This window comes from Populus euphratica, unplaced genomic scaffold (genome assembly GCF_000495115.2).
Source record: "Populus euphratica unplaced genomic scaffold, PopEup_1.0 scaffold44.1, whole genome shotgun sequence".
NCBI classification, from domain to species: Eukaryota; Viridiplantae; Streptophyta; class Magnoliopsida; order Malpighiales; family Salicaceae; genus Populus; species Populus euphratica.
The window spans coordinates 1,927,914-1,950,692 of NW_011499865.1; the positions used below are offsets into that span (position 1 = coordinate 1,927,914).

Consider the following 22,779-nt stretch of genomic DNA (forward strand, 5'->3'; position numbering starts at 1 on the left):
GGATCCGAAAGAACAACCATGGCAAAAACAGCATCCACGTGATCAACAGCAGCAGGATCATAAAGATATTCGACATCATTCGTATGTAAAGATTCGCATATAAATTATTTTCTTAGTTTTGCTGTTGATCTTCAGGGCCTTGAGTACTTCAAACAGAAATCGAAGCATGTATCTTTCTAAACTTGAAAATAATTATCCACGAGTAAAAAAGGTTCCTGGGTTCCTTTAGCCACTGCTCCACTTTCTGAAACCTGCAGATTTTCTCGGTACTGTACAGAAGAGCAAGGACAAATCAATCAATTTCTTCCATTGTTTGATATGCGAATAGGCTTGACGATAATAGCATGATGATCTAGTTGGCCTACAGAAGATCTTACGAACCAACTTATCTCATAAATGAAGTCCATGCATAATTCAGATAAATCAGTCCAATAAATTGGATTTGAGCAAGCTCCTAACAAGCAGTAGCATATACCAATTATTGTTTACATGAAGATAGAACATATCCTTACTTTTGCGCAAGCATTTATTAAAGATAGCACTTATGTTTCCCACACAGCATTTCTGCCATGGATGGTGGGAATAGGAGTAACGACAGAAGCAGAGGTCAGACTCTCGCACAGCATTGCATGTTCCTTAGTAATAAATGTTACCTTCCTAATTGATTCCCATTTAACAATGCTACACTTCTCACCGATGGAGCCAATTAGCGATAGAGGCTTTGATTTGCTAGTGTGCACCAGATGTCTCAACTGCTTTGAGGAGAACCAGACTAGTAGTCTCCATCCTCACAGACCAGAACAGAAAAGGTAACATATTTTACCTCCGAAAATGGCATCCTCTTTGATGACCCTTCAATAAGATTGCAACAGAAACATCTTCCAACAGCACATGATGAAACCTGCCAATTCTAAGTAACTACTTGAACGTCCTTCCAAATCCAGAAATGCGTACCATCCACTAGTGACGCTGAGATTCTCCTGGTATCTTTCCTTCTTTCAGAGATACCAATCAAAGTGCAAAACACAACACTTCTCTGGTGACTGTCCATGCTGTTGATATAATTCCAGTTGCATTGATCTTCAAATCCCAATTCCAAAACAGGTAGACAGTTTTCTGGAACATTTTTTATAATATGTTGATATAATATTTTTTATAATTCCAATGGCGTTGATCTTATTTCCATCGAAGTTTTGTGTTGTGCTATCTCAGTTTCATTATGTTCTCTCACGGACATCTGAAGAAATTAAATTTCAGTAATTCTTCATCTTGGACCCAAATCAAGGATAAGAAAAACAACACCTCCTCTCCCCTTCTTCTTGACTTCCTTTTTATATTTTTTTAGTTGTCATGCCTTGTCAAGTAGAAAATGGAAGTTGTACCTCTACCTCTTGTTTACAGCTCCGTCCTCATTTATTAGACCAAGTTCATAGATTAGTATCCGTTTAGGAAAACTGTGACTTTTGAAAAGCTCCAAATTCTAGCTTCTAAAGTGACTAGGAATATTAGACCAAAACTGTGACTAGGAATATTAGCTTTTAAAGTATTGTCGCATAGCTACAAGCCACAGCCACGACGGAAGATGAAAATAGGTTACACATGGTACAGCATTTCTAATCTTAGCAGATCGAAACAACACATGAAGCTTGGATTTTGAACCTATAAAGTAGTCCAAAGTAAAAAAAAAAAAAAACTGCAAAGGAAGTTGGAATCAGAAAAATAGACAAGTCATAAAGCGGAGTACCATAATTGTATCCCTGTGCAACTGTAGGTCGTTTAAAAACATGCAAGAATTTCCTATCCCAACTGACAGTAAAAGAGCTATGCTTAGCATAAAAAGAAGCCTCAGGAGCATCACCTAGTCTTTGTAAAACTGCTCAGGAACAGTAAATTTCCATATTGGAATGATCTCTCAATGGTAAACAAGAAAAGGAACCTAATGTTAAGTTTTACTTTTGATACACATCAGGTAACAGGGGAAGAGGATTGATCTTGCAGATGCTCAAAGATACGGGCTTCCATTTATCAGTTATTTACCAGATTGGTTTAAAACTAAAATTAATGGGATAAACAGTAAAGACATTTCAAGCTCAAGATCACATTTCAGATTCAAATCCAATATTCCAAAACCCCTCAGGAGTCATGGGAGGAACATACTTGTATCGATGCCTAGAAACACCATCATGATGCTCACAGCGGACATTCTGCTTATTACCATCACCTCCATTATTGGGGAGAACTGCGTCATAGAATTTTTTGCACTGCTTGCATTCAACTCCTTTCAAATTTTGCCGCTCAGCTTTCTTTCGAACTGGTTCAACATACTTGAAACCTCTCTTGCCACCTGTTGGAACTGGCATCTGCTGCTCCCGCAGGTTACGATCAAGATTTATATCCTGCGTTTCATCATCTGAACTGCTAGGGTCCGTGTTTTTATCATTTTGAAGTACAACGTGGAGATCCTGAACTTCTTCCTCCATGGTTTTGTCCAAGTCTGCCCTGAGTTTCTCCAATGGGGTATCAAGGAAATCATCATGAGGGTCAGGACCATCTTTTCCTTGATGAGATCTAGTATCTATCCAACTAGATGCAGGTCTCTTTGTGCCAATTATTTGAGCGGATTTTACAGTGGGGGGACATTTTGGTGCGACAAAAATAGAAGTAGGAGATTTGAAGTTTGCGATTGGAATTGATTTCACAACATTATTGTCCACCAAGCCATCGCTGAATTCATTTTCAGTTTTGACTTCTTTCGTCTCACAAGATGCTGCAGATGCATCTACACTTTTGTTTCCACCGTCTAAAATACCAAGCAACGGAAGATTGGTTAGTATCAGGAAGAGAAGTGCATGCAATTTATTATAAACAACAAAGCATGCCCTGAATACTGTGTTCTTTTCTTCTTCTTTTTTCATTGCAGGATTTTATAAAAGCACAAGCACCACAAATTCAGAGAAAAACAGGATAAACATACATGTCAATCTTGAAGCAACTACCAGAAAAACTCACAAATTTATACTTTTCTTCCAAGCTACAACTACTAGCAAATCACCACTAAATTCAATCGTCTAGTTCCTCTCCGCTTTATAGAAACATGAAGTAAAAAATCAATAAAACCTTACCAGATGAAGTCGTCGGCTGATGCTTGAAGGAACCACTTTCACCTTCTAGTTTGTCTTTGAGCATATTCTTCATAGTAAGACCAGACTTTGTGCAGAGGTAGTTGTATTGAGACCTCAACTTCATGTAAAGACCATGCAAGTCCCTCATCTTCCTCTTCTCTGCCAATAACTCAGAGTCCTTCAATTGAATGTTGTGAAGTAGTTTATCGTACGAAACCTTTCCTTCAGCCTCTTTACCACTGCTACTTAGATTTTCCTGTAGCTCATTGACCTTCTCCTCTAACCCATTCACTTTTTCCAAGAGCACCTTTTTATCATTCTCGGACATGTCCAGCTGTTCTTTTTGCTTCAAGATTTCTACAGTGCTCATATCAATTTGTTGAAGCAATTCTGCTTGCAGTACTCTTCCCCCTTCAGTTTCTTCCGTTTTCTCCCTGAGCTTGTTTTTAAGTCCACTAAGATTCTTCTCCAGACATTCTACTTTGTGCATGAGTTGTTCATTCTCAGTCTTCAATTTCTCATTATCCTCAACCAATGACAGCAGAGACGAAACTTTATTGCTCATATTGTTTGCCAACTCTGTTTTCTCTGCTACTTTCTCCGTCTTCTTCCTGACCTCATCTTGCAGTTCTTCAACATTTTTCTCTAAGCTCTTCACTTTAGCAAGCAGCTCATTGCTCTTCCCTTCGTTCCTTTTCAATTCCCTTCCTTTATCCACTATCATAGCCGCCTTCGTTTGAACCAATTGGAGTAACTTATTCTGTAATTCCATCCCCTCGTCAATTTCCTTAGACTTCTTCACAACCTCATTTTCCAGCTCATCAATTCTAGATTCTCGATTTCTTAGTGTAGCAGCAAGCAGCGCATTTGCTTCCTCGTTCGGCTTTTCCTTCTCAACCTTGTTTCCTTCAACAACTTCGTGCTTCTCAACTCGAAGTTTCTCAATTTGCTCCAAGAGATCTTTTTCCTTCTCTTTCCACGCCCCTTCCGCATCCGCATAAATCTTCTGCAAGCTCTTGGATTTCGCTTGGAAATTCGGGTAAAGCTGGTTGCAAAATATGTATTCTATCTGAGAGATCCTATCTTTCGCTTCCTGGATTGTTGCTACCAGTACAGTACTGAGTCCAGAGACAAACTTGACATCGCCATTTTCTAGTCTCGGACAACAGTCCAGGTCGCCCTTCATTTTTCTAACAAGATAGATAGAAATCCTGTAAATTTTGAAGATCCTCAAAGCACAAAAAACCAACTTGATTACACAATGCCGTGAAATGCAGTTAAAGTAAAAGGATTGATTATGAGAAACTAAGCAACATAACCTCAAAAAGGTTTTAAATTCTGCAAATGATGGGTTTTTATTTGTTTTTACCTCGTTTGCCCGGGAAACAAACGGGGAATGAAGATAAGGAAATGGAAGGGGTACATCATTGATAAGAGAAAGAAAAGAAAAGGGATTACCTTATGTAATTGAATAGAATGGATTCAGTGTGGTCAGATCTGACGTTGTTAAATTTTGAGCAGGCGGTGGCGGGTTTAATTGTCCATTAAAATGGTCAAAAGCAAAAGCTTCGCGGGCACGATTTGCCATCCCTTGCGGCAATGGACTGATTGGGCCTTTAAGTGAATGGATAATGGACCAGTTTACTGAATTTCAGCTTAATATGGAATTATTCTTCGCTGTCCAAACAGAGGCATTTTCTATATCACAGTGCTTATATAGTATTTTCACGCATGCAAAACCTAACTTGGAATCGATTCAGCTTGGGACTTGAGTCGTTGATCCGGTAGTCAATCCAAAAAATATAGAAAGAAATTCTTGAAATGTGTTGTTTTAGAAGAAAAAATGGGATTTTCTCGTTGATTTTGGTCCAACTAAGGTTCTAAGTTGATGAATTATTATATTAACCTGTTAAGCATGTTTAGGTTTTATAAATATAATATTTTCTGATGTAACCATATTATTCGATAGTTTCATATATATTTACCTAATATTTTGTTCATGTTTTATATGTAAAATGCCTTGATATACTTTGGTTATTTCATGTGACTTTTATATTCTTGATATGGAACATGATTCTTGTGATTCATCAACCAGCACTCCTATATTGTTTGGAATACCATTCTTGAAAACTGCCAACACAAAGATTGATTGTGGTAAGGATACCTTGTCTATGGAGGTAGGAGATGAAAAAATTGAATTCAATTTTCATGATGCAATGAAATATCCTTATAGCAATGTTTATTCTATCACATGCTATGACCAAATTGATAAGTGTGTGCAGCAAGTTTGTGATTTTGATTGTGAAGATGGATTAAGCATAGCTTTGAGTTATGGCTATGATTTCACCAAGATAGATGAGATGGAGAGGCACATATGTGTTCCCCAAAACATGCACGAATCAGTATTGGCCTTACAAGCTTTACAAACCGTTCCTCATGGTAATGTCTTTATTGATTTATTACTCTCACATAAAAAGCTTTTGCCATCTATTTTACAGGCCCCCGAGTTAGAATTAAAACCTTTGCCCGATAATTTGAAGTATGTCATTGGCGACAACAATACACTTCCCGTTATCATAGCAAAAGGTTTGACAAGTATACAAGAGGAAAAACTTGTGAAGTTGTTGTGTGATCACAAAACGGCCATTGGATGGACTTTAGCTGACATCAAGGGCATTAGTCCCTCAATGTGTATGCATCACATACTATTGGAGGACAACGCAAAACCAACAAGGGAACTGTAAAGGAGGTTGAACCCACCTATGATGGAGGTAGTGAAAGCTGAAATTTTAAAACTGTTAGATGCAGGAGTCATTTACCCCATCACTGACAGTAAATGGGTGGCGCCAATCCATGTGGTGCCTAAAAAGATCGGAATCACATTGGTGAAAAACAAAAATGATGAGCTCATTCCTACTCGCATCTCGAGTGGATGGAGAATGTGTGTTGATTATAGAAAGCTCAATCTTTCTACACACAAAGATTATTTCCCATTACCATTCATTGATCAAATGCTTGAACGCCTAGTAGGTAAGTCTTTTTATTACTTTCTTGATGGATATAGTGGATACAATCAGATTGTTATTAATCCTGAGGATCAAGAAAAAACTACATTTACTTGTCCATTTGGTACATATGCATATAGGAGAATGCCTTTTGGTCTTTGTAATGCTCCTGCAACTTTTCAAAGATGCATGATGAGTATTTTTTCTGACTATGTTGAAAGAATAATCGAGGTTTTTATGGATGATTTCACGGTGTATGGTGATTCTTTTGATAAATGTCTAGAAAATTTATCTTTGATCCTAAAAAGGTGCATTGAAACAAACCTTGTCTTGAACTATGAAAAGTGTTATTTTATGGTAGAACAAGAAATAGTTCTTGGGCATGTTGTGTCTTCACGTGGATTACAAGTTGATAAAGCTAAGATAGATGTTATTTCATCATTGCCTTACCCCTCATGCGTGAGGGAAGTTCGTTCTTTTCTAGGTCATACAGGTTTCTATCGACGCTTTATCAAAGATTTCTCGAAAATTACAGCACCTTTGTACAGACTATTAGCCAAAGAAGTGGATTTTGTGTTTGATCAAGCCTGTAAATATGCCCATGATGAGCTTAAGAGACATGTCACATCTGCCCCTATCATCCAACCACCAAATTAGGATGAACCTTTTGAGATAATGTGTGATGCGAGTGACTATGCGGTAGGAGTTGTGCTTGGGCAAAGAATTGGGAAGAATTTGCATGTTATCGCCTACGCTTCTCGCATGTTGGATGGAGCACAATGCAATTACCATACAACTGAAAAGGAACTTTTTGTAGTGGTGTTTGCTCTTGAAAAATTCAGGTCATATCTACTTGGTACAAAAGTCATTGTTTTTACTAATCATGCAGCTCTCAGGTATCTTTTGAAGAAGAAGGAGTCCAAACCAAGACTGATTAGGTGGATCTTGCTTTTACAAGAATTCGATCTTGAAATCAAAGACAAAAAAAATGCCGAAAACCATGTGGCTGATCACTTGATTCGATTGAGGACCGAGGATATTCCAACTGAAACAATAAGAGAAACATTTCTTGATGAACAGTTGTATATGTTGCACTCCTCTACAAGACCATGGTATGCTGATTTGGTGAACTATTTAGTCACCAAAGAATTCCCTCCAGGTTTGTCTACATCCCAAAAGGACAAGTTACGAGCTGATGCTAAATATTATTTTTAGGATACTCCTTACTTGTGGAAATTTTGTGTGGATCAAGTAGTAAGGAGATGTGTACCACAGGATGAATTTCATTCCATTCTCACTTTTTGTCATTCTCATTCTTATGGTGGGCATTTTGGAGCAAAAAGAATAGCCCACAAGGTACTTGAAAGTGGTTTCTATTGGCCTTCTATTTTTAAAGATGCATATCATTTCTGCAAATCATGTGAAAAATGCCAAAGAACAGGTAATATCACTCATAAAAATCAAATGCCTTTAACAAATATTCTTGTAAGTGAAATTTTTTATGTTTGGGGTATTGACTTTATGGGTCCATTTCCTTCTTCTTTTGGAAATCTTTATATTCTTCTTGCTGTTGATTATGTGTCCAAATGGATTGAGGCGAAAGCCACACGAACTAACGATGCTAAGGTTATTTTAGATTTTGTCAGGACTCATATATTTGATAGGTTTGGCATCCCTAAAGCTATCATCAGTGATCGTGGCACTCATTTCTGCAATCGTTCCATGGAAGCATTGCTACGCAAATATCATGTGACTCATCGAACATCCACAGCATATCATCCGCAAATGAATGACCAAGCTAAAATTTCCAATCGAGAAATCAAGTCCATTTTGGAGAAAACAGTGCAACCTAACCGACGAGATTGGAGTCTACGCCTTGGAGATGCACTTTGGGCTTATAGGACTGCTTATAAATCACCTATAGGAATGTCACCTTATAGAATGATTTATGGGAAAGCATGTCATCTACCGGTGGAGCTTGAACACAAAGCTTTTTGGGTCATTAAACAATGCAACATGGATTATGATGCTGCTGGGATTGCAAGAAAATTGCAACTGCAAGAGTTGGAAGACATTCGAAATGATGCTTACGAGAATGCAAGAATTTACAAAGAAAAGACTAAGAATCTTCATGACCGAATGCTTACAAGGAAGGAATTTCATGTTGGAGACAAAGTCCTTCTTTATCATTCGCGTTTAAAACTTTTTCCTGAAAATTGCGTTATCGTTGGATTGGACCCTTTGTTGTTTCTAATATTTTTCCTTATGGTGCAGTTGAAATTACAAGTTTAGAAACTAGCAAAGTACTCAAGGTCAATGGACATCGTTTGAAACCTTTCTATGAAGGTTGGACAGCAGAACTCACCGCTTCTGTAGAGTTAGCTGAACCAATCTATGAAGAATGAGCATGCCACATGTCAAGCCAATGACATAAAACAAAAACGCTTACTGGGAGGCAACCCAGCACACAAAAAGAAAAATCAGATTTGCTCTCTTTTTCCTTATCTTTTATTTTTTTTGTATTTTAATTTATTTTCTGTCATTCTCTTATGTTCCTTTGCTTTTATTTCAACATTTAGGACAATGCTGTGTTTTAAGTGTGGGGGTATTGGGAGAATTTTTATTTTCTTATTTTAGTTTTCTTTGTTGTTCTTAAAAAAAAAAATTGTGTTTGATCTTTTTAACTCCCATTGGTTTTTGAGAATATGAGTATTATGTATGAGAATTAATTGAGATAGATGAAGATATAAATTAAATGAAAGAGTATGCATGCAAATTTTAAGGTTTAATTGGTTTAGGGATTGACTTTGAGAATATGCCATGTTGATTTTATAGTGTTATACCACTGCAAGTTTTTGAGCTTTCAACATTGTATTCTTTGAGTGTGCATTCTTTCAATGATATGTATCTCTAGAACTTGCTTCATATCTTATTGAGATTATATTCCATTACAAATATACATGAAGATGATAAAGGCAATAGGAATTTTAAAGCACTTGAACCAAAAAGCCAACCTAAAACATATTATCTTTAGTGAGCTCCTTTTGAGCTTGTTTATCTTTTCTTTGCTTTATCCATGTATAAGCCTTAACTTTATATATATTTTCCTTTTCCCCTAGCCAAGGATTAGTAGAGCATGTACTTGTGATACTTCATCGAATTATAGTTGGAAATTATGTGAAAAGATAGAAGAAGTGATGCTTGATGAAAAGATGGGCAAAATTACAAAAAAAAAAGAGAAGAAAAGAAGAAAAAAAAATGTTCCTTTATGTTCTTAAGATTTTATGTTAAAAGAGCTTACAATCAAAAGGAGTTGAGCACTGGTGATTAAAGATGAAAAATTTATGAGCTTTGATGGAATATCTTGTTTGAAATATCATTTTTCGGAATGCTCTACTTTCTTTGATTTGAACCTTTTCTTTTACTCTCTTTTACCTCACCTTAACCTTAGCCCCATTACAACCGGAAAATAAGACCTTTTGATTCATGCATTGTTTGTAATATGTTAGTAATGGAGATGAGATTGAAAAACAAGCTTATGGTAGAACATATTCTTTGATTGAATTTGAGAGATTTAAACACATAAACCCTAAACACATGAGTGTTGGAGTGTATATCAATGAGAGGACCTATCACTTTGGCATGATATAGATTTCATTTAAATCCCAACGATTGATTGAATTTTGAAGTTTGCATGTAAACAAATTCATAAATATTTATTTATTTTATTCTTTTTTATTATATTCTTATTTATAATGCTTGTACTCTTGGACATTGATGGGAGATTAAGGGATTGATCATGGTTATTTTCAATTTAATTTTATTTATCCTTTCTCGAGGACGAGAAAGAGCTAAGTGTAGGGGTATTTGATGTAACCATATTATTCGATAGTTTCACCCATATTTACCTAATGTTTTGTCCATGTTTTATATGTAAAATGCCTTGATATTCTTTGTTTTATGTTTTGAAGGCACTTTTGGATGAAAAATGCAAAAAGGAGTAAATTGGAGATAATTGACAGATTTGATGTTCAGTCAATGTTTTGTGCAGAGCGTGAGTTATAGAGATCAAAATGAAGTGATTCCAATGGCACTAAAAAGCTAACATCCATACCTTTCTGGAAATGTAATGCAAGAAAAATAAAAGGAGGAAGATCATGGAAATCACATCCTTCAAAGTCAAATCTCGCATTCTGCCACTGTTGACCTTTGTCTATTAAACATTCAATATCTGGAGCTATAGAATTCCAATTTATGCAAACTCAATTTTTTTGGATTCCTGACTCACATGTATATAAACGCTCCAAATTTCATCCAAACAAAATGTCAGATGAGGGAGATGTGATTTTTCAAAGATGACAACTGAATTCTGCCAGCAATCAGGTTTTGTAAAGAAATGAGTCCAAATTATGTTTTGAAGCTTCTAAACCGTCATCCAAGTTTTTATATCAGCAATTTAGCTCCTCTAAGTCAGAGTTTGAAGATTTCATGCAAGGCTATTTCTCTTTTTTAGGGAAAATAGTTATTGAAGTACTTAAATGTCAATTGCCAACTTAATGGAGGACTACTTTGTAAATTAGGAACTAGGGTTTCTTAGCATATAAAAAAAAAAAGAGAGAGGAGAGAAGGGGGGCAGCAGCCAGAAGTGAAGAAACACAAATTATCTCCTCTACAAACCCAAAAAATCATGCTCTCTTCATTCTTTAAGAGTAGTTGTTCAATGGTTATGCACGACTAAGCTCTTTTCTTGGTTGCAAGAACACAACAAACCTTTGAATTTCAAGAACCGTGAGATTTATTCTTCCTTTTATTTTCAGTTTATATTATGAATAAGTATGGTTGTTTTCCTATGCATATTTTCTATGATTGTTGTTGATAATTGCTAGAGCGGAACTCTAAGTTATTATTGTGAACAATTTATTGCTAAGTTTGATATCAAAACCGGAGTTGTGATATATGAACTTGTGAAGCAACTAAGCTTGATAATTGTGGCAGAACTACATTATTAAACTTAGGGTGCCATTGAACTAGATCATTAATGCGGACATTGTGATTGTTTATTGGTTAGGGTTAGTTATACGGCGGATCCGTTAATTAACCAACATTAAGAAAAGATAAAAATTCAGAATATAAATTGTAGTTTTGTTTCAAGGATCGGTTCTAATTTCCGTTGGTGGATGTGTGCTTGCAACCAAGGTTTGTTTTCTTGATAAATTTCGATTTCAATTGATTTTATTTGCTAGTTTAATTTCTTCCATAGTTTAGATCATCACAAATCAAAACCCCCCAATTGCATAACGTATAGCATAAAAATCTGAACTAAATCTTTCTTGTGGGATCGACCCCTTGCTTGCTCTATACTATCTTGTGTGTTGTGTTTTAAGTTAGGGTAATTAATTTGTGCGACCACGACATCGCAACATTTTCTAATTATAAAAGTAATTTTCAAGTTATAATGATTTTATATTAAATGATTAATGGTTATCTTATTATTATTTATTATGTTGAAACTTTAATTATAAGAAAAATAATATGAAACTCTATATATCAACTCTAAATATGGTAATTATAATTAAATAACTTCAAATTATTAGATACAATTTAACATATTTTTTAGATTTATTTGCTAGTATAAGAGGCAGTAGCCCATTGGTCGTACTTGAACACCAGCCAAACTATTTAAAAACAAAAACATAGAAAGTATAGAAATTTTTTTGTAGTATTATTAAATATGAACAAGAAGATAAATTTTAAAATCCCTTAATTTGGATCTTTTCCTAATATGAGTTTTCAATCAAACTATTTAAACACTAACTCCATAAGAATCGATTTGTTCAATAAATTCAAAGAAAACTTGAATTATTTGTTTTTATTTTAAAAAATTAGTGTTGAATAATAAAATTAAAAAAAATAATATTATAAAAAATAAAAAAAATTAAAGATATCGGGACACATTTACTTTTCAAACTCGTAATCTGAGTTATTAGATTGAAAATATCATACATGGAAAAATAGCAAAACTCAATCACAAGCAAATCTAACATTAAATAATGAATTATCATTGTTATTATTATCACTATCAATACAGCTATTACTATCACTATTATTATTAATAAGTAATATCATCATTATTATCATTATCATTACAGCTATTACTATAATTGTTATCACCATTATTATTAGGGGTGATCATTTTAGGTTCGGTTCGGTTTTTAACTATAAAAAAAACCAAACCAATTTTTTTTCTTTTTGAAAAAAAACAATCGAAATCAAACTGAATTGAGTCAAACCGACCAGTTTCGGTCCAGTCCGGTCCGGTTCTTGATTTCAAAAAACCGAAAAAACCTATATGCCCATATTTCTCCTCGAACTCGCCAAGTAAGATGCCTTTTCACCATAATTGTTTTCCCTGCATTGTGCAAACGAATTAAAAGCCAAAAATCAACACCACTGATTTCATCCCAAATCCAAAACTCTACTATAAATCAAAACCCTAAATTTCCAGGCATTGAACTTCCATAGAAGTCATTGAAACTGAGCCTTACATTATTCACCACAAAATGCAGAATCATGAAGCAAGCAAAGCAATTATTACGGTACCAATCATAGTTTGACACCAATAAAGATATCCATCCTATTCACACAAACAAATCTTCCCATGATTCATTGGAAAGACTACTAACAATAACATTTCGTATGTGATGTTGGTTGAGGTTCTCATGGCTTACTAGAGATGGTGGTCTCTGCAATCATGTAAGTCACAACATATGGATCCATGTTTGAAGCAAACCTTCTAAGTTTAGGGGGAGGGAGAGGGAGAGGGGAGAGGGGGCTGCGGCTAGGGTTACTGAGGGGGGAGGGGATAATTTTTTCTATTTATATTGCCTTTTTTGAACCGGTTCGGTTCGGTCTGGGTTAACCGGTTCCTGCATTACAAAATCAAAAACCGAACCGAACCGGGATTTTTTCTAACTATTCTAATCGGCTTTTTTCTCGGTTTTTTGGTTTTTTTACACACCCCTAATTATTATTACTAATAATATTAATAACATTGATATCATCATCATCATTATTATTATTACCACAGTTATTATTACTATCATCATAATTATTGATTTCATATTCATTATTATCATTATCATAAACTACTACTATTACTATTGTCATTATTATCATTATTATTATTATTATTACCATTATTATCATCATTGTTAGTATCTTAATACACTACTATTACATTATTATTTTCACTATTAGTAATATTATTATTATTATCATCATTTTTAATACTACTATCCTGCTAGTATTATTTCCATTACTTTTACCATTACCGTTACTACTAGTAGTATTATTTTTATTACTATCAAAATTATTATTATTATTGATATTATTATCCTAGTTATTACTATTATTGTCACAGTTATTATCATAAAAAAACTATTAGTATTGCTACAATTATTATAATAGCATTGTTATTATTGCTATTGGTTTTATTATTATTATTATTACTACTACTATTATTGTCACCGCCGCTATTATTATTATTATTATCATATTAATAAAAAAACTATTTTTGTTACCACTATTATTAACAGAATTATCACTATTAGTAGTATTATTAGTAATATTCTTAATATCATTATCACTATTATTATTACCATAATTAATATTATTATTAATGTTATCATTGTTATTGTCATTGTCATTATTATTATTGAAATAACAAAAAACACAAACTTGATTTGAATGATAAAATTAAAAACCATAAAAACTTGTCATTTGACAAAAAAAACAAATGAAACAAATAAGAAATCAAAAGAAGAATGACCAAACTGAAATTAATATTGTTATTTCTATTAAAAAAATCATAAACTTGATTTAAAGGATAAAATTGAAAACTATAAAAACTTTGACAAAAAAGTCAGGAAAAAAAATAAAAAATCAGAAGTAGAAGGACCAAATAAAAAAATATTATATATACAAATTACAAATGAAACATTAAATTGAAAATAAATAAAACTTCAACAAAAAAAAAGAGTAAAATCAAAAATCAAAACCCAAATGATGGATTCTGAAACACCAACAACAATAAAGGTTCAATTTAATTTTTTAAGGGTGAGAAAGAGAGAGAGAGATTAAAAGGAAAAAAAAGCATCATCCATGATAAACCGATCACTTTTAGATTATATGCATCACCCATCAAGGAAAAGGACACAACAAAGAATAAAATGAACCAATAAAAGCATATTCTCAACCACCAGGAGGTATCATATACGTCTTTCAAAATACACATTATCTCCTTCACGCTGACACGTGCACGTACCAATAACCTTTTCAGTTTAAAAAATAGTAATTAAAATAATAAATTATGTTATCACCCCTAACCAAACTACTAATTACAAAATAACCGATTTGAAAAGAAGTCAATAGCCCTGTGTTAATGGCTTAATTTTTTTAACTCCAAGATCAAATTTGTAATTTTACTATATATTAAAAAAGCAAAATGCTTAAAAGACCATTAACCAAAATTAAATGATTTTTTTGTTTTTAAGGATATCAAAGTAATGTTACCGTGCAAAAACATAATGAAAAGACAAAGATACCCCTAAACAATTCTCAAGTGACAAATGAACTAAAGAAAAATACCATTTTACCCCTAAAAGCCAGTAATATAAGATTTGTTTGAAGGGAAAATTTATCATTTTATTATTACAATCCACTTTAAATAAAGGTATATATACAATAATTATCACATGTTTTGGTTTTTCTCTTTAGTGTATAAAGATTGGTTTGCAAAGTTGTGAAGAACACGCACACATAAAAGGCACCAAATGTAAAGGTGTTAAGAACACACACATAACAGACCATTCACCAATGTTATGTCGCAACCTGTGTCAAATTTTTCTTGAATGTAAAAAAAAAAATGTAGATGTTGCTAATTTTTTTTTGGTTGGGAAAAAATTTAAACCATGTGGAGGTTGACCTTGACGTGACCTGATTGATTTTACAAGTCCAAAATCAAGCTAGATGATATGTAAAAACATAATTTGACTAAAAAATATTTTAAGATGATATTTTTTTTAACATTAAAATAACAACATACTAGATTTATATGGGTCAACTCAGGTTAATATGTCAAATCTGTTATTCGAGTTGTAAGATTATGATAACCTCATTAAAAGCAAATCAAAACAAATTATAAAACTTAGTTCACAATTAATTCAATACTGGAGAATAAAATTAAAAAATCTAAAAAAAACAACTTTAATTAACTTGTCAAACCCATTATCCAAGACACAAAACTAAAATAATCTCATAAGAAACAAATTAAAATAAATTATGAAATCTAGTTTTTAATTAGCCCAATGTTGAAAGTTGAGATTGAAAAATCAATTAAAAAACATAAACAATAATCTAAGTCAACTCATTAAACTCATGACCAGAGTTTTGAGACAAGATAACCATGTAAAAAAATATAATAAAACAACTTTATTTAATCTAAGTTAACCTATCAAATTTACAACCCTATCATGAGAATGAGATAACCTTATAAAGAGCAAATTAAAATAAATTATCAAGTTTAATTTTCAATTAACCTTGTCGGACCTAATGTCAAACGATGAAATTTGTAAAAATTTTAATTAAAAAAATAACGTAAAAAATAAGCCAAGTTAACTTGGATTAACTTGATAAGCATTATTCTCGGGGCATGAAAACCAAGATAACCTGATAAAAAGCAAAATGAAATAAATTATAAAACATAATTTCTAATAAAATATAATATTAAATGATAAAATTAAAAAAAAAAAAAAAAAACTAAGTAAACTAAGTTAACATGTCTGACTCATATTTTGTTTAATTGTTTGAAAATAACCCAATTTAATCAAATTTACAATGTTAAAATCCAATACATAACACTCGAGCTAGCATTACAATCATAGATTGTTTAGAAGTATAGTTGCAATTGATTTTTAAAATGTTTTTTATTTAGAAATATTTTAAAATAATTATTTTTTTATTTTTTAAAATTTATTTTTAATATTAGCATGTAAAAACAATCTAAAAATATAAAAATATAACTTTAAACAAAAAAGTAAAATTTGAATTTTCACAAACCTCTATCTAACCCCGACTCCCACGTGCTAAAAGCCATTTCCATTTTCCATTTCAATAGCACGTGCACCACAATGAGGCTTTAGCAGGTAGCATAGCAGATCTCTTGCACACTTCTGCTCGCACAAAACAAAAAGAATACGGGATGATTGGAAATGCAATAAGGATTGATTTAAAAAAACATTATTTGAAAATATATTAAAATAATATTTTATTATTATTTTGAAAAATTACTTTTCATATTAATAGAATAAAATAATTTAAAAATACACAAAAAAAATAAACTATTTAAATAAAAAAAATTCAAAATTTTTTCGAAATGCAAAAACAGCAAATAAAAATCTGGCCAAAGCATGTGAAAACATGACCAAATTAACATCGACTGCATCCTATCGCAACTGAACGCCACTGGAACCTCACATGAACAGCACGGTGCAATTTATCTTTGTATAACAGCCATTCATTTTCTTAAATATGAAATTATGAATTATGAAGCCACCCTGGTTCAGATGTCACTCGCAGATGCACACAAAATCGCGTTCACTTTTAGAGGTAAGGGCCGATTAAGAAGCTTAATACTCAATTAAACATCAACCAAAACTCTGAATGCATAAATAAAACGTCAAGGATACTTTCTTTGCTAAAGATGTGTCTCCAAGAGAATCCAAAACAAAATGAAATTCACTGGATGAATCAACAATATAGCCAAAACTGCAACTTAACATAGAACACTAGGGAGGCAGGTTACTTCATTCTTCTTCGTCATCAATGACCTTGGTGCCCAACCCCTTAAATCCCTCTGGAGGAAGCTCTGAAACTGTGACAAGGGAATAAAATTCTTCCTTGGCATCTTCTTCGTCATTCCTCTTCCGTGCAACGCGAACACGAACTCTCCTTGGCACACTCCTAATACCTCGGCTCCACACATGCTTGTTTAGCTTAACATCAACTCTGACATCAGTTGTCTTCATGGCCTTCTGAGCAAACTTCCTTATCTCCTTGATGGCCTTTGGAGCCTTCTTCTTGAAGGTGCTTCAAATAGAAATCAAACAAAATTCAGTTCACAGAATTATCGAAACAAATCACATCAGTAAATCTATAAATCTAGATTAGCAATGAGAAATCAACTTTTTTTTAAAAAAAAGAAGGCTTTGAGCACAACTTCAGAAAAGTTATTCAATTGCATCAATTAGTCATCTAGAAGGTTTAAACTTCGTTACTTTACAGCTTGAACAGCCCTGGGTGTCGCATTCAAAGCACAAAGTACACCATTAGTTTCAACAAAATACCCTGGATTGTACTCTGAAAATGTGTACACATCACATGTTAAGAAAATATCGCAGAAGGGAAAACAAATCATACAACAAAAACCTAAAGAGGGGAGATAGCAAATTGGAAAGGGTATAAAATCAGTTCATGATATTAAGCTGTGAAGAATTTAACAACAATCCAGCCAACATCTAAACCAAAAAGGTATAAAGAAAACATTTTCATATTTATATCACAAGCAAAAAGCTAAAAAACAACGATAACAACAAAAGCTGCAAGTCCGTCACACGCAACATCTCCATGTAATAAAAAATAGATGATGAGAATATAGCAAACAAGAGCGTAAACAGATCTCGTATGATATGCAACCCCCCCAACTTTTGTTGCTTCTAATTATCTTAACATACTCACTAAGGTATTCGATTTTCAATCACAGGGCATAGACATTACGTATTGTACTCTTTCGTTGCTGATTAATAAAATAAATACCCTCAGCTTTCCAATCTAACCAAGATTAGTTGGTTTACACAGTCCAACGAACATATCAATAACTAAGAAAAGAAACATGGCAAATAGAACCATCAATCAAATTTAACAATAATTAACGATGAAACTGAACTGTTCTTAAATCAGATCTAGACCATTTTTAATAAATGATGAAAGAGTGAGTGAGATACCATCCATGCAAGCGTTTGTGAAGGTTGATGGTGTATTCTCTGGTGATAACCTCTTCCTTTCTTCCTTTCCCTGATTTCTCCGGCATCTTCGCAGCTCAGCTATTCCCAGAAACACAGTCTTCCTCCTCCTATCGGCTGGGGCCACGTCTTCCTCCTCCTATCGGCTGCTACCACTAAACCCTAGTACCGCCGCAGGCCACCCTCAAATAATTATAGAGCCTTGTTTTCTCACTAAAGTGCTGCGTATATACCCTCATCTCGGAGGCTAATTTTGTCATTTAGATTTCCGTGTTACTAAAAAAGCCCTAGACTTTTGTTTCCTGGGTCTGATCCTATATGGGCCCAAAGGAAACAATGCATATGGGCTTTGGTTATTGGGCCAAAGTAAAGAAGCCGGGAGTCGAAACCTCTCTATTCTACCCCGACTAGCACGAATGGCGCTGTGATTTTTACTTCCAGTGTGCAAGCAAAGCGGGAAAAGCACAGGAGGACACAGAAAGAGAGGAAATCTAGGGCACACTTCATCCACTGAGAAAAAGCAAGGTTTTTGCATAGTTTTTTTTGTTTATTTATTTAAGAACTTTTCTTTTGTGGATATATTTCTCGTTGCTGTCTACGCATTTATGCTCTTCTTCATTTTGTATCCGTCTAGGGTTATTGGATTGTCGTGTAAAGAGGAGCTGTATAGTTAATCAGATAAGATGGTAAGCATGGATTGAGACTGTGTGTTATATTGTTGATTTTGTGATTAGGGTTTAATGTGTGTAACTAATTGTGATTTCAGTCAGGGAGGAAAGAAACAGTATTGGATTTGGCTAAGTTCGTGGACAAGGGTGTTCAAGTCAAGCTCACTGGTGGTAGACAAGGTCACTACTTTTTTTACTTTTCTGTTTCTTTTTTAATGTAGATTTTTATGGATATGGATTTCTGGATTGTGATTTGTTTTTGCATTGTTTGGGGTGATTAGGTTAAATAAAGGAAAAATGAGAGGACGTGTAGTGTATTTACGTAAACCTAGTGTGATGTGCAATACTGTAATCTTCAACTTTCCACAACTTGGGTGAAAATTGCCAGACATGATCCCTCTTGTTTGATTTTTAGACACCAGGTTTGTTTCTTTTCGTTAGTAGGAAAGCGGATAATAGTATGGACTCTGCAAGGACCTTTTCAAAACTCAACACTGGAAATCACTTTACATTTTTCAGGGGGTAATATTTGATCTTTACAGATGATCTCTTTTTTTCTGTTTGTAGATTTTATGATTTTTAGGTTCTGAATTAGAAGATTTAGGATGGGGGTTCGTAGTTGGTCATAAGAACATAACAAGTTGGAGCACAAGCCATTCTTCAAATTGTATGGTGTAAATGGGTGTGGGACAGATGTTTGAGAGTAAGAGCGTGATTGCTGAGTTAATAAGTGAGTTTGGGTATAACTGAAGAATAACTTTGTGCAATTCTTCTGTCACCAGCAAATATCTTGGCAGATCTTTGGAAAAAATTTATTCTGCCACTACTTAATTTAGAGAGAGCTTCCAGATCTTTCATAAATAAAACATTAACACTTTCTATCTGTGGTATGCAAGACTAAACTGTTGCTCTTTTGGGTTCAGTGACAGGGACTTTGAAGGGATATGACCCATTACTAAACCTTGTCCTGGATGAAGCGGTAGAGTTTCTAAGAGGTAACAATTTTACGTTGTTATGGTAATGTATTATGGTAGTTTGTATCAGTGATTTAATGCATGTGTCCAACCATATTTAGTTTGATTTGGACTAAAAGAACACTTGCCTGGACTTGTTTTCAAGCATCCCTCCAGGTGGCTCTGTTATCCTGTCACCCGAATCATGGAAAGTTGCCATTCCATTTAATTTAATTCATATTAACAACAGCCAACACCTTTCCACTATCATTTCATTTGGGTCCTGTATTATGTTATAATAGTGTTTTAACTCCAGAATTGCACTGTGGCACTGGGGATCTGTAGAGTGGCCGGCCATGTCATGCAACTCACCAGTTACTTCTATGTCACCGAGATCATCTTGAAATGGACATTAGTCTAATATAAAAAATGTTGAGCACCAATATGCTCTAACTTTAGCAACATTTTTATTTAACTGTGGAACTGAAGTTCCTTTCACCCTTACTAAATGCTGAAGCTTTATCTATACCATTATGCATGTGCTATTCACAGCATTGATTTTTATTTCCTTTCATTGGGTTGCAGATGCTGATGATCCTCTAAAGACCACTGATCAGACAAGGCGCCTTGGCCTAATTGTATGTTTTCTTTTGATCTTGGTTATTCTATTTAAACATTCACAGGAAGGGTCTAGTTTCATATGATCCTGGACTGGCGAATATGTTATGAAATTTATTGTGACCAGAGGTGTTGTGGGATTGCAAATGAATCGTTTGACCCTAGATGACATAGGAAGTATGGAGATAAAGAGGAGAATGTTTTATTTTTGCTACAGGTTTGCAGGGGAACTGCTGTGATGCTGGTGTCACCAACTGATGGTACAGATGAGATTGCCAACCCTTTTGTCCAGCCAGATGGAGCCTAGTTATATCTTTGTTTATATTCAAAGCGGCCAACTTTGAAGCTGTATGCGCTTTTGGCCTGTCTCATTTTATTTTTTGAGAATTGCCTCGTTACTAAGTAGGTAGCTGGTGATGAGCTACTATTTAGTCTACTCATGTGCTTATGAATTTTTATCTTCAGTCTCAAATGGTAAGATTGTTATGTCACCCTATTACCTAGTTGCCAGAGTTGTCTAAGATACATATTGCACGCAATATAGTTGCACTTGCTAACTTATCCTCCTTTAAAATATATGAATTAAGTGTTATTGAAATCCTAGATGTTATTTTAATCTAGTTCAAACAGAAAAGCTGTTGAATTGTTGTGCATGGTGCCAGGTAATTTGATTTTTATTACTTGGTTCTTGCAATTATTCCTTCTCTCCTCTAGGCGTTTATCTGGTACGCTCGTTGAAAAAAATATCATTCCGACATCATCCACGCAATAGAAAATTGTGGGGTTTATTGGCTAAAAGATCTGAGCAGAAAAATCAAGGCGTGCCTCACTATTGATTTTCTACTAATGCACAGTTGCGCTGACTATGCACGATTAAACCAAGTAAGTGCCTTGTGCGTTCAAGGACTCGAGAGGTGGTTGATTTTAGGTTGGTTAATTATGATTTCATGATGCTTTTATTCATGGAAACCGTAAAAGGTTCACATGTGGGCTTATGGTGGGGGGAGCCCACCACCATGAACTTTCGGTCATTTGACAGCTATATTTCTGCATTTGAATATTATTGCATGGATGTGCTGCGCCCATTTCCTCTTCATCTTCTCGTCGTCTCTCTTCAATGTGTAATTAACCTCGTGATTTTGTTCAGCTGGCCACAATTCCTGTGCACCGCGGCGAGGTGTTCTTTGCTGTGTAGCTTCGTCCCAGATGTTTAACTTGACAACTTGCGAGTTTCAGCTTCTCTATGACTAGAGATTTTCACTGTGAATTTTAAACCTCCCAAAAAATCCTGATTAATTTAATTGTTTTTTCTTTGGGTTTGTTGAGTCTGGACACCGTTAATATATCCTGGTCATGAATGATGAACAATTATCTCAGAAATGTCCAAGCTTCTTATGTGCTCAAATTTACGAGGGATCTCATCTAGTTGCCAAAATTGAAAAAATCTTCTTAGTCAATCAGTTGATGGTAACGTCGTCGGCAGCTTTCTCAGCCCAATTAAAGGAAAATCCCTCTCAGCCCTAGTGCCAATATTTTTATTCAATGACTTTCCGATGCATAAAACCTGGCATTGCTTAGAATTAATTTTAACTCTTCATGTTTAAATTATAGAATGGGGGTACAAATTCAGGAACGGGAAAAGCTAAATCCCTTTCTTTCTATAGCCGTAGAGCTGTTGGGCTTCCAAGCAAAGAGAAAAACAAATTATTGGGGGCTACTTATTCCATGCTGACCTGGCCGTATATCAAGTCTGATCTGGACAGTCATCCATACTTGGCAAGAGCCAAAATTATTATCAATAAATTGTTTTCTTAAAATATATCACCCTTGGGACGCTTAATAAACATAGTTTAAATTGTTGTGAACAGAGCATATACTATCAGCTGCAAAAACAAATGAATACATGTTAAATGTCCGCACGGGCCGGTTGACGGGGTGGTGGGGCAGCAAAATGTCTCTATCCTGCTTCATTGTCATGCGTGTTTCATTGAACCACCTCCATGCCTGACTTTCTGGTTCGGAAGTCTGCCAAAATGCAGGAACGCATGAGTTAGCGAGGCTTCAAGAAAGACAAGTGCTTGTGTTCCTGTCCTGTGCTATTTCTTTCTTATTCGATTCGTAACACTTGTTTGTTTTCTTTAGCATGCTTTTGGACCCTAAAACAAGGTGAAGAGGACATGTGTTTTTTATTTTTTTAATCTTTTTTAGCATCGTAGAGGATGTTAGAAAGCAAATTCCCACCCTACCCCATCCCTTTTCTTTCGGAATTTTATCATGGATAAGTTATCCAGCAAACTAAAACTGCAATTCTAAAACTTAAGCAATTAAACAAAGAT

General features: G+C 34.3%; 3 protein-coding genes across 7 annotated transcripts; 1 reads left to right on the forward strand and 2 right to left on the reverse strand.

Moving 5' to 3' along the window:
• Positions 1 to 1,726: 1,726 nt before the first annotated feature.
• On the reverse strand, positions 1,727 to 4,739 carry LOC105126036 (protein gamma response 1-like). Of its 4 annotated transcripts, none has more exons than XM_011026760.1 (3): positions 4,581 to 4,739; positions 3,123 to 4,312; positions 1,727 to 2,800 (listed from the first exon to the last, which is right to left on the reverse strand). In XM_011026760.1, the coding sequence occupies exons 2-3, from the start codon at positions 4,306 to 4,308 to the stop codon at positions 2,097 to 2,099; spliced, it is 1,890 nt and encodes a 629-aa protein (XP_011025062.1). In that variant the 5' UTR covers positions 4,309 to 4,312; positions 4,581 to 4,739; the 3' UTR covers positions 1,727 to 2,096. The 4 variants fall into 4 exon arrangements, with proteins under 4 accessions (XP_011025062.1, XP_011025060.1, XP_011025061.1 ...); XM_011026758.1 differs by having other exon boundaries at positions 3,123 to 4,333; XM_011026759.1 differs by having other exon boundaries at positions 3,123 to 4,351.
• A 12,026-nt stretch (positions 4,740 to 16,765) lies between these two features.
• On the reverse strand, positions 16,766 to 18,427 carry LOC105126037 (60S ribosomal protein L31-like). The gene is made up of 3 exons (XM_011026762.1): positions 18,344 to 18,427; positions 18,187 to 18,311; positions 16,766 to 17,272 (listed from the first exon to the last, which is right to left on the reverse strand). The coding sequence occupies exons 2-3, from the start codon at positions 18,270 to 18,272 to the stop codon at positions 16,990 to 16,992; spliced, it is 369 nt and encodes a 122-aa protein (XP_011025064.1). The 5' UTR covers positions 18,273 to 18,311; positions 18,344 to 18,427; the 3' UTR covers positions 16,766 to 16,989.
• A 173-nt stretch (positions 18,428 to 18,600) lies between these two features.
• On the forward strand, positions 18,601 to 21,093 carry LOC105126038 (U6 snRNA-associated Sm-like protein LSm7). Of its 2 annotated transcripts, none has more exons than XM_011026763.1 (6): positions 18,601 to 18,729; positions 18,839 to 18,890; positions 18,971 to 19,052; positions 19,796 to 19,867; positions 20,411 to 20,463; positions 20,661 to 21,093. In XM_011026763.1, the coding sequence occupies exons 2-6, from the start codon at positions 18,888 to 18,890 to the stop codon at positions 20,748 to 20,750; spliced, it is 300 nt and encodes a 99-aa protein (XP_011025065.1). In that variant the 5' UTR covers positions 18,601 to 18,729; positions 18,839 to 18,887; the 3' UTR covers positions 20,751 to 21,093. The 2 variants fall into 2 exon arrangements, with proteins under 2 accessions (XP_011025065.1, XP_011025066.1); XM_011026764.1 differs by having other exon boundaries at positions 18,601 to 18,724.
• Positions 21,094 to 22,779: the final 1,686 nt, after the last annotated feature.